At 41.8% G+C, this 11,980-nt stretch overlaps 1 protein-coding gene across 2 annotated transcripts; it reads left to right on the top strand.

Annotated features, from left to right (window-relative positions):
• The first annotated feature begins 480 nt into the window (after positions 1–480).
• Positions 481–10,260, top strand: LOC120022474 (transmembrane protein 79-like). Of its 2 annotated transcripts, none has more exons than XM_038966392.1 (5): positions 481–644; positions 1,154–2,038; positions 2,737–2,931; positions 3,147–3,375; positions 8,819–10,260. In XM_038966392.1, the coding sequence occupies exons 2-5, from the start codon at positions 1,342–1,344 to the stop codon at positions 9,009–9,011; spliced, it is 1,314 nt and encodes a 437-aa protein (XP_038822320.1). In that variant the 5' UTR covers positions 481–644; positions 1,154–1,341; the 3' UTR covers positions 9,012–10,260. The 2 variants fall into 2 exon arrangements, with proteins under 2 accessions (XP_038822320.1, XP_038822321.1); XM_038966393.1 differs by lacking the exon at positions 8,819–10,260 and adding an exon at positions 8,695–8,810.
• Positions 10,261–11,980: the final 1,720 nt, after the last annotated feature.

An 11,980-nucleotide genomic window follows, 5' to 3' on the forward strand; every position in this document is an offset into this window, starting at 1 on the left:
GTATTTTACCTTTAATTGACTAGGTAAATCAGTCATGAACAAAATCTTATTTTCAATGATGGCCTAGGAACAGTCAGCTCGGGGACTCAATCTTGCAACCTTTCGGTTAGTAGTCTAACGCTCTAACCACTAAACTACCTGCCGCCCCAGTATGGATTACAGGAGCGCAGTGGGACAGTCTCCTCCTTGTACAGTAGACTGTCGATAGACAAGCGGTATAGTAATAAACCTACCTGCGATTTATGAAAATCTATGTTTGAATAGTGTAATTATTATAAATGCATGTTGAGAATATGTATTTCATATGTATTTAGAAAATGAAATAGGCAGTGATATAATACAATTATGGGTAGCCTATACAGCCTAATTATGAGAGGCATCGCCATTGTTTAAAAATAACAAAATAATTTAAAAAAATGTGCACTGTGGCCTACTACAAAACGAAACGTCATCGTGGGTGGAGTTATCACATGATATGAGCAACCACAAAAACTTTCCTGCAATGATTTACCTTGCCGCACCTGTCAAACAACCCAACCTTACTCAGTTTCGCATTACGACAAAAGTCTGAAAAACACTTCCTGGGCCAATTCCACGTTTTTGCTATTTTAATCTTATGGAGCAGCATGCAGCCTAGACGTCGGGTAAGTCAGTCTAACTAAGTACATCAGTTCAAAGTTCCTTATGTCGTGGATTTAATGGCACTGGATAGGTAGGATAAGGTCCAGTATCTGGAGACCAGAGACCCACAAAAACGTTTTTGCGATATGGACATAGTGCGGAAACGGAGAACGCAATGTTGTCGCAAAATCAGATACTCTAAACCAGACCCACAAAACAAGTTGCTTCTTTTTAAAGTAATCTGTTTCCGTACTACGCCTAAATTCAAGTAGGAATATGTTTTTCCTATCTCAACTGCATCTCATTGGTAGGCTACTAGTAGTATAAATCTAGAATATAAATCAAAATGTCTCTCGTGCGTACAGTGGGCATTAGAATGTTGATAAATCGCACTCCGTAGAGGAAGGTACACTTCATCCATTTAAAGATTCAAAGTTCAATGCTCACTGATGACTCTCAGCTCATTAGCTTATCAAATGGGTTGTTTTACTGTGTGCCGGCAAACCATTGTTTTATCACTCTTCCCTTTCAGGTGAATCAATAGGACTTGACCTTATGAGAATGAGGTTTGGCACCAACTTGTTTTATGGAATATAATTGTAAATGTTGAAACTGAAAAGTAAATAGTCAGTTTGCAGAAAGACACACTGGCCAATAATTGCACACACAACACAGCCTAGACAGGAATATTATACAGACAGAGACGGGTGAGAAACAGTGATGTCCGTGCACCTGACTTTAAATCCAGATGAAGACAGAGCCGGAGGGCCTTCTAAAACCAGTGGGTCTACTGCTGCAGGACCTCAAACACCTGGAGCAGAACAACAGGGCCTAGAGCACAGGAGGATGGAAGAAGAGAAGGGGGAAGAGGATGAGAAGCAAGAGGCGAAAAAGGCAACCAGCTCAGCTGCCTTGGAGCCTAGCACTTTGCTGTGGCTGGGAGACAGAGAGGGAGAGAAAGGAGGTGTGGTGTCCGAGAGTGAGGGAGCTGAAGGGGATGAGGAGGAGGAGAGAGAGGTAGAGAGGATAGGAGGTAGCACAGAGCTTCTGGAGGGACAGGAGAGCCAGCCAGAGAGTGAGCGAAAGGCAAAATGGAGAGAGAGCATGCCAGAGGGAGAGAGATGGACAGATGATGAGGTGGAGGGAGGCCAAGGTGAGGACATGGATGGTTCGCTTGCAGATGATGAGGAAGAGGGGGAGGACGGCCCAGTGAATTGGATGCCAGAGAAGGTTGCGCAGGTCTTCACTCCGACAGTGATAGTGCGTCCATCCAGCAAACGGGAGGAGTTCCCACTCGAAAATAGTAAATATGGGGAGATGGATACTGAGAAGAGACCTTTCTTAGAGCCCCAGACACCAACAGCCCCACCAGTACTCTACTACCCACAGTGGACAGAGGAGCCGGACAACTACACACGTACGTACCAGTGCCGGACCAGTACCATTAATACTAATTGGGGTCAGTTCCATTTAAGTTCTAATCAGTTTAGGGATTGAAGTGCATTCCTATGAAAAAAAAATATTTGTAATGACAAATATTCAATAAACAGTATATCAACACAACTGGATTCTAAAAAATGTAGGTTACATTATCGTTTTATCTGATCTTTTCCCCTCTGATTAGACATGTTTTAGCTCTAATGACACCCCAATGGTGGAACCAGCTTCCCCCTGAAGCTAGGACAACAGAGTTCCTGCCCATCTCCCGAAAACATCTGAAACCCTAACTCTTCAAAGAGTATCTGAAATAATCCCACAGCACCCCCTCCTCACCCCTGACAGCTACTTTATTGTGGGAAAATGTACTTACTGTGATATGTGGTTGTCCCACCTAGCTATCTTAAGATGAAAGTCGCTCTGGATAAGAGTGTCAGCTAAGTGAATAAAATGTAAAAATGAATCTCTTTCCTGTTGTGAGAAATTGGTATGAAAATTGTCATGTAAAATATGAGGCAGCATAATAAGAAGTCTACATATATTTCCTATCGTCATCGACCAAAGAAATGGCTGTTTTATTTTTTTTATCCATACTTTTCGAGTTATTGTATCTTAAAAACACAATTTTCCCCAGGTTTGGCTGTAGTTTTATTGAACCCAGATTCCTCTGTTATTTAGATATGTGTGGTGGTAGTTGTGGGGATGTTCTGAAACTTGGCCTGGGCATTGGTGCTGCAGCTGTTCTCTTCCCTCTACTTGTGTGGGGCGGCTATGCCCTTTTGCCCTTTGATGCCCCATCCCTGGACAGCGCCCCTCTCAGGCTGGTGTACACACTGCGCTGCTCCTTCTTTGCTGTCATACCCATTATGCTAGGTAAGACTGTGGACTATTAGGGTTGGGCTGTGATATGTTATCACCTATTAGAGATGATTGAATAGACTAAATGTGTGTTACTTCTTTGCTCTTGGCAATGCTAATGTTTTTATCACTTTTTTTGGTAATCTTCCTCTACCTCGGTCTCCCCCCTGCACTGTCTTCCTCTTCCCTCCACCCATCTCTTCTCCCCCCTCCCATCTTTCCTCTCCCAGGTGTGCTGGTGCAGGGGTTGGCGCGGCTGCGCTACGGCGCCCTGACACCCCTCTACGAGGCCAAGGTGGGGGAGGAGAGCCGGGAGGTGGCAGTCCACCGGCACTACGTGGGCGACTCGCTCTCCCTCTTCCTACTCTACTTCCTGCAGCTGGCCGTCATGGCCACCTACATCAGCCAGGACCTGCTCAAGATGGTGCCCCTGCTCACCATCGTCTTTGCCTTTGGCAGGTGAGTGCCTGTCTGCCTGTGTGTGTTCACTACTCAGTCTCAGTGGTGGCAGTGCGTTCTGCGTTTTATGTTTATTTGTATGAATGAATGAATGAAAATGTTATTTTTCATGTCAAATCGCCAATTTTCATCCCATCCCTTACGGGATTAATTGACACACAAACATTACAATAATTCGCTGTGGTAGTTCAATGATAATTATTCCTGTGTATTCTGGTTATGTGCATTCACTGTGCAGTTAGCAGAGATGTAGCCGATGTGGAATCACTAGATAGTTTTGAGATTGGGCATGCGTATGCAGTACAGTCAGCCTAAAATGCAGCCATTGTTCCCCTTTTTCAACGAGGGACATGGCTTTTGTGGAGGGATAGGTAACGCTGCTTCGTGGGTGCGGAATGGGTTGTGTTGCGCATAGGGATGCACCGGTATGACATTTTTGGCCGATACCGATATGTTCCTTGTCCCAAAAAATTATACCGGTAACATATTTTAAAAATGTAGCGGCCTTTTAAGCATTCTAGTACAGTTAAATAGCTGAAACACACACACACACACTGACCAAAAAGTTATTTTGTTGGCATTTACGTATGTCCCCATTACCAGTAAAACATAATCAAAATCTATTTCTTTCACTTACTTGCTGTGCTGTTTCATTGTTCAATCTCAACCAGGATTTCATCATACATGTCAAGCAGTGAAGTTTCAGCTCTGTCTGTCCGTGACCTCTCTTCCTCGGTGCGTACTGTGTCCGTTTCCATCTTGTCCAGCTGTGTCTGTAACATTTCACGTAAACCCTGTTTCTTGTCTGCATCGAAGTAGCGGTCCTTGTACCTAGCATCGAACATGGTGGCAACACAGTAGAGGCTCAGAGAGAATGCCACCGAATCGCTTGTTCACAGCCTCTAGTAGAGTACTTTTCCAGGTTAACCCCACGGTCTGTGTTGGCATTTTTGTTGAGCGGGCGTTTCAATGCCATGACACGGCATCACGTCTGCTGCAGATGCTGTTGGGCTTATTTCTCCAGTCAGTTGTTCGAATGGAGCTAGGAGTGTTCATGGTTCAAACATGTTCTCAAATGCCATTGAAATGGCAGCAGCGGAATGAGAACCAGCACATTCTTGAGCATGCAATACGGCTTTCCTCAGTAGGAAATCCTCTGTAGTAGGAAAACACTGTGCTGTCAGACTCATAATGCTCATGTGGCTGACATCGCTGTTCCAAATGTCAGTCGGGAAGCTAATAGCAGTGACGCTCATAGCAAGTAGCTCATGAATGTGAGTTTCAACAATACTGTGTAACTCCAGTAAGGCAACATCTGAAAAATAGCGCCTACTTGGTAGTGTGTACCGGTGTTCGACCAGTCGGCGAAAGCCAACATCATCCACGACCGAGAACGGTTGATTGTCAAGGGCAGGGAATTTCATTATCTTGGCGTTAATGGATTTCGCCGTTGAGTTGTCTCGCTGAAACTTTCTTACTCTTTCAAATGACTGCTCGACTTGTTGACTGCTCGATCCACACAGCAGACATTGTGGGCTAGGTTAGGAATGCTGTGTTGCACGAGTAGCGCTATATACTTCGTGGCGTCATTACGTCATCTACCTACGTTATATAGGTATGCAGCAGCTTTGACATCGGTTTTGCCCATCGACGTTAAACTAGACATCGGGCCCATGCCGATGTTGGCATTTTTAGCTAATTTCGTCCGATTCCAATGTGCTTACCGATTTTATGTTGTGCAGAAAGGGCCTGGTGTGCATGGGTAGTAGTATTCCCTTATCACCAGTGTTCCCTCAAAAAAAATTGAGCATTGAGTAGATTTCAGGTCTGCTAAGCGCAAACTTGAATGTTGTGAAAATTCTGTGCAACTTCCAGCGCACGTTTACTATGAACACTGAGGCTGTACCCGCTTTAAGTTAAAGTTTTAACAGTGGCCAAGTAGGCTACTGTGTCTATTTGATCATAATGTAGGCCTACCAGAGTGGCCTACCATCACAAACAATGGAGACAATGCATCCCATAACATTTGAACATGGAAATAGCTGTTATATCATTCAGCCTACAGTAGCAGCCAATGTTTGGTGTTCAGTGTAAACCTACATTCCATGAGACTTTTGGAAAAAAAACATGCAGGGCTTGACATTAACCTGTTTATCCACTGAAAATGTTTGATGCAAGAAACCACTTTACAAAATAAAATGCATTATTAATCCCAAATCATTATTACAGAGAATCAGACAAATTATGCTACCCTCTGCCTATTGGCTACTTAGCTAATTCAAACCTTTATCAAAATACAACACTGCCCCTTTAAGACAAATAAAAAAGCTCTTTACCTGGCTCGCTTTTTACCTGACTCGCTTTTCAAGAAATTTACACGTTTTATGATCATGTATGAGGAAATCACTCCCCTGTTGCTGACTACAAATGATCAAAAACTGGGCTAATAACTCACAAACTAGCAAAGGATATGAACAAAATGTGCATGTGGCTATGTGCAGCTCTCTCGCTGATCTCAAAACGAGCACATCTACTCACGACCGCTCATGCTGTAGACACAGTCCAGTTCAAAGTAAATGGCACAGATCCATATATGGCAATGGTCTATTTGCATATAAGGATACTGCAGCTCTGATTGTTTATGCCACTTGTCAATGCAATAGAATCCTATTCCGATGTGTTCTGCCTACAATAAAATCTCTTGCAAAGTTTTTTGTTTCAGTATGTTGCATTGAAAGTGGCTAATATTTCATTGATTAGATCACAATTGCCACAGTAAAGGGAAACATTGATCGTGTTAACAGGGAAATACTCTAGAACAGTGGTCACCAAACTTTTCTGAGTCAAGACCACTTTCTGAGTCCAAATGCAAGCTGAGATTTACCGCTCAGATTATTTTTACACATGACTTAAAAAATGTACGCCTATGCAACATTAACCAATTAAAAAGAGTACTGAAGCAATGAGTTGCCCTGCCAATGCATTGTTGTTCGGGCCATTTAAAAAATATATATTTAAAAATTTGAGGTAGGCTATATGATAACACCTGTAATAGATCTGTTGTTGTATTACTTGTGAGGCACAACCAAATAATTCGCTTTTTATTTGTATTTTACTGGGCTGATTGTGCCTACATCTGATGGTCAGCAGAGGGAGAGAGAAGCAGACTTGAGGGTCTGCCTATCAACATCCCTCCGCTCTCCCTTTCCTCCACTGACACTGACCAAAAAGGGACAGTCTTCCAGCTGATGGCAACTCCAGTAGCACTGCATAATTTCTGCCTCATGCACAAATTCATGTTACTCCTATGAACAGAGAAAGTTAAATATTCCTCGATACTAAAAATGACCCAATCCGCTAATAATAACAACAACACAAGCCTATAGATACACTTTCCTACTCATTCATTACTACTGCAGTGCTTGTTGGAGCACTGAGTGGAAATAGGAAGAATGTGCATTTTATGGCTTATAAAAGTGTTGACAGTGCTGAGTAAGAACTTAAATATGAACTCACTCAAACAGCAGTTCTTTGCTGTATTTGTTGAGGGTCTCTCTAGTCATGGTTTTACACATTTTGAAATCTCACAGTATAAACTTTGCTGTAGCTTTCTTTTTTGCCTGCTACGTTACTGCAGACACTGTAATCTGAGCCATCCGATTGGCCAGCGGTAGGCCTATAGTGCAATTGAGTTGCTCTCCGGGCCCGCCGGGAAGGCAGAGTTTGTACCTTCAGACACATGAAATGGTTCAAAATGGCAACAGTTGCCTACCCGGCACGCAGGGCAGTTGAATTGGGTGCACCTACTGGCAACAGCCTGAGACACATAAAAAAAAAGAGTGGGGGGGGGGGGGAAGCTTTATCGTTGTTTTTTTGCAGAAATGTTTGACTAGGAATGCCTTGGATCGACCGGTAGGTGACCACTGCTCTAGAGTGAAGTTCAATCTCGTGCTTCTCTCTGTGGGCTAATATTTATTCTGTGTGCCAGTCCCAGAGGGAACATTGCTTATCACCGATCCATACCTTCACCCAACATTGTTATCCTTATCTTTTCTAACCTAATAATGTTTGTAAACACTTACAGTACCAGTCAAAGTTTGGACACGCCTACTTATTCCAGGGTTTTTCTTTATTTTTACTATTTTATACATTGTAGAATAATAGTGAAGACATCAAAACGATGAAATAACACATGGAATCATGTAGTAACCAAAAAAGCTTTAAACAAATCAAAATACATTTTATATTTGATGATTCTTCAAAGTAGCCACCCTTTGCCTTGACAGCTTTGCACACTCTTGGCATTATCTCAACCAGCTTCATGAGGTAGTCACCTGGAAAGCATTTCAATTAACTGGTGTACCTTGTTAAAAGTTAATTTGTGGAATTTCTTTCCTTAATGCGTTTGAGCAAATCAGTTGTGTTGTGACCAGATAGGGGTGGTATACAGAAGATAGTCATATTTGTTAAAAGACCAAGTCCATATTGGGGCAAGAACAGCTCAAATAAGCAAAGAGAAACGACAGTCCATCATTACTTGAAGACATGAAGGTCAGTCAATCCTGAAAATTTCAAGAACTTTGAAGGTTTCTTCAAATGCAGTCGCAAAAACCATCAAGCGCTATGACGAAACTGGCTCTCATGAGGACTGCCACAGGAAAGGAAGACCCCAGAGTTACCTCTGCTGCAGAGGTTTAGAATTCAAGGCACACTTAACCAGCATGGCTACCACAGCATTCTGTAGTGATACGCCTTCCCATTTGGTTTGTGCTTAGTGGGACTATCATTCGTTTTTAACAGAACAATGATGCAAAACATACCTCCAGGCTGTGTAAGGGCAATTTGACCAAGAAGGAGAGTGATAGAGTGCTGCATCTGATGACCTGGCCTCCACAATCGCCCGGCCTCAACCCAATTGAGATGGTTTGGGATGAGTAGGACTGCAAAGTGAAGGAAAAGCAGCCAACAAGTGCTCCGCATATGTGGGAACTCCTTCAAGACTGTTGGAAAAGCATTCCTCCTGAAGTTGGTTGAGAGAATGTGCAAAGCTGTCAAGGCAAAGGGTGGATACTTAGAATCTCAAACATACAATATTTTGTTTTGTTTAACACTTTTCTTTGGTTACTACATGATTCCATATGTGTTATTTTGATGTCTTCACTATTCTATAATGTAGAAAATAGTAAAAATAAAGAAATCCTTGAATGAGTAGGTGTGTCCAAACTTTTAACTGGTACTGTACGTGTTTACATACATTCTCTGTATTTTATCTCCATGGACCATGCAAAACAAACTCACCCAATGTCACTTCTTCTATAGGCTGATCTACTGGGTGTGTGTGACCCAATTGGCTGATCTTGTTGTGATCTCTCACCCTACAGGCTTCTACTGGGTGTGTGTGTGACCCAATTGGCTGACCTTGTTGTGATCTCTCACCCTACAGGCTGATCTACTGGGTGTGTGTGTCCCTAGGCAGCAGTGTGAGGGGTTTGGGCTTCGGCCTCTCCTTCCTGCCCATACTGGTCATGTTGGGCGCCAACCTCTACTTTGTGTGCTCGTCACTCAGTGAAGGGGCTGTCTTTGATGTGGCCTCACCCACCACCGCCCCACCTCCCAGGCAGAGTTGGTGGGGCTAGGGGGAAGAGGAGTAGATACGCCCAAAATCCTGAAGATTAAATGGACCCCCAGTCCCTAGACACTTAGAACTGAAAAGATTAGATATTACCATGTAACTTATACCTACAGTATCATATGTACACTTTGCCTTCTGATAGACCAGAGGCACGTTCCTTAGACAAACGTTGTGCAACCTTGCAGATAGAAATGTATTCCTTACTCTACATGCCGAGATGTAAGTCTGTTCTCAACAATATAACACACAAGTTCCCCAGTGTTTTGCCCTACTGAATAGTTAGACAATTGTTGGCACCCACTCATTGTCATGGTGTTTGTTTGGAAGGAGAAGAATCAAGTGCCTCAGCTTGGATTTCATGTCCTTCATCTGGAACCACATTGAACAATGGTTTATGAAGAGCTGGGCAATGCATTAAGATGAAGTGAGGCTAGTAACAGTTAGCCACCCCAATGAAGTTACCTGTAGTTGAAGGATTGTGATATAAAGTGTCTTATGCCATACATGAGCCAAAGATGAATGGACCATCCATGAAATAAGACATGTAAGGCCTGGGTCGTGTTCATTAGGCACACAACGTAAAACTTTTTTTTTTTAATGTAGCAAAGGAAAATTAGCATTTAAAAAATAATAATTATTGGACATAATTATTCTTCTGTTTGTCTGTTTTCCTCCGTTTGTTGCCTAAAACACAACTTTGTGCAGTACATCCTTACGAACTAGAATTGTTTTATTCTAATCTCATGTCTTTGGTGAAGGATGGTCCAGAGCCTCACTGGAAGGTTTCATAATGAGCTATGACGACATGACTAGTCTGCACTATACAGTACATCCTGAAGGGGATGGTTTTCCCCAAGTTATTAAAATGTATGAAGACTTAAGTACCAACATTATAGTATGAACCTATTGCAGAGTTGACTTTTTTTTTAATTTATAAAAAACATCAAATCAATGTGGATATTGTTATTTCTTCAACTGTGCAATGTTTACATTTCTTTAATTTCTACAATAGTACAGCATTTACTACCCCCACAATGAATGGGAAGGAAGAATATTTTAATTGATAGCTATTTAAGAATGCGTTATGTTAATTATGTCTGTACAGTACCATAACCAATGCACATACATTGTCCTGTTTGTATATGGCAGACAGCTCATAATTGTTGTATTCCTTTTGGATATTATCTTTCAATGTTTACACTGTCCTAATGGAACGATGTGATTCACATAATAAAGCAGCTACTAATCTTGCATTTTGTCATGACATCATGAAGCCAAAGGATGAGACAAGGATTGACCGTAACCAGTTCAAAAGCAGTGGTGTGTATTCATGGATGCCAAGGGAAGCCATGCTTCCCCAAGGAATTGACCAAGAAAAACATACGTTATGTTGTATCTTTAGTCTGTGTTTCATACATTCAGCCTCTTGCAAATCGAAGGAAATGTATCTCACTGGAGAAAGCATCCGAGCGAACGAGACAGCGCCCCTCTCTCAGTATGCGTAGCATATGATGCTGTCTTGTCAAAAAGAGTATGACATTATTGCAGCCCATAGCATTGAATGCAAGGGAAGTCAACAAGCATTTGGCCCCCCTTGATAAAAGTATAAAATAATAGCCAATCAGTGTTGAGCTAAACTGAGTGAGCTCAGCTGTGAATGGTCCTTGCACGCCCCCAAAAAAAGTGTTAAGGGAAGCCAGTTTGGATTTGGCTTCAGACCAATCACATCAGAAAACAAACGTCATTGACAGAAGTAAAACTTGAATTGTTGCATCTCGTTGTCCTCCGATGGCTAGCTAAAATTGGCCCTTTCCTGAATTAGCCATGGATGGAGATAGGGATTTGGACTTGTGGTTTTACTTAATTCTCAATACTGGCCAATGATTATATTAGTGATTCTGATCCAACCATAAATTAATACATTGTGCCCCTGGCGCCTGAGAGGATGGAAGTTCAACATTTTTGTTAATTTAACCTTTAAGCTGGTTAAGAACAAATTCTTATTTACAATGATGTTCTACCAAAAGGCAAAAGTCCTCCTGCAGGGACGGGGGATGGGATTAAAAAATATATATAAACTACCGTTCAAAAGTTTGGGGTCACTTAGAAATGTCCTTGTTTTTGAAAGAAATTCTACTTTTTTTGTCCATCAAATTGATCAGAAATACAGTGTAGACAATGTTGTAAATGATTGTTGTAGCTGGAAACAGCTGATTCTTTATTTTTTTTGAATATCTACATAGGCATAGGCCCATTATCGCCAACCATCAATCCTGTGTTCCAATGACACGTTGTGTTAGCTAATCCAAGTTTATCATTTTAAAAGGCTAATTGATCATTAGAAAACCCTTATGCAATTATGTTAGCACAGCTGAAAACTGTTGTTCTGATTTAAAGAAACAATAAAACTGTCAGCGTTTAGACTAGTTAAGTATCTGGAGCATCGGCATTTGTGGGTTCGATTACAGGCTCAAAATGGCCAGAAACATAGACCTTTCTTCTGAAACTCGTCAGTCTATTCTTGTTCTGAGAAATGAAGGCTATTCCATGCGAGAAATTTCCAAGAAACTGAAGATCTCGTACAACGCTGTGTACTACTCCCTTCACAGAACAGCGCAAACTGTCTCTAACCAGAATAGAAAGAGTGAAAGGCACCGGTGCACAACTGATCAAGAGGACAAGTACATTAGTGTCTAGTTTGAAAAACAGACACCTCACAAGTCCTCAACTGGCAGCTTCTAACTGACATTTCTAAGTGACCCCAAACTTTTGAACGGTAGTGTACATATACAGTTGAAGTCAGAAAAGTACATGCACCTTAGCCAAATATATTTAAACTCAGTTTTTCACAATTCCTGACATTTAATCCTAGTAAGAATTCCCCGTCTTAGGTCAGTTAGGATCACCACTTTTTATTTTAAGAATGTGAAATGTCAGAATAATAGTAGAGTGATTTATTTCAACTTTTATTTC

Source organism: Salvelinus namaycush, chromosome 27, assembly GCF_016432855.1.
Source record: "Salvelinus namaycush isolate Seneca chromosome 27, SaNama_1.0, whole genome shotgun sequence".
In the NCBI taxonomy this organism is placed as follows: Eukaryota; Metazoa; Chordata; class Actinopteri; order Salmoniformes; family Salmonidae; genus Salvelinus; species Salvelinus namaycush.

Excerpts from the sequence above, each read along its gene's own strand:
- LOC120022474 (XM_038966392.1), top strand. The coding sequence starts at position 1,342 with ATGTCCGTGCACCTGACTTTAAATCCAGATGAAGACAGAGCCGGAGGG. Across the intron at positions 2,932-3,146 it reads TGTCATACCCATTATGCTAG|GTGTGCTGGTGCAGGGGTTG; the intron begins GTAAGACTGTGG and ends TTCCTCTCCCAG. Across the intron at positions 3,376-8,818 it reads ATCGTCTTTGCCTTTGGCAG|GCTGATCTACTGGGTGTGTG; the intron begins GTGAGTGCCTGT and ends CTCACCCTACAG.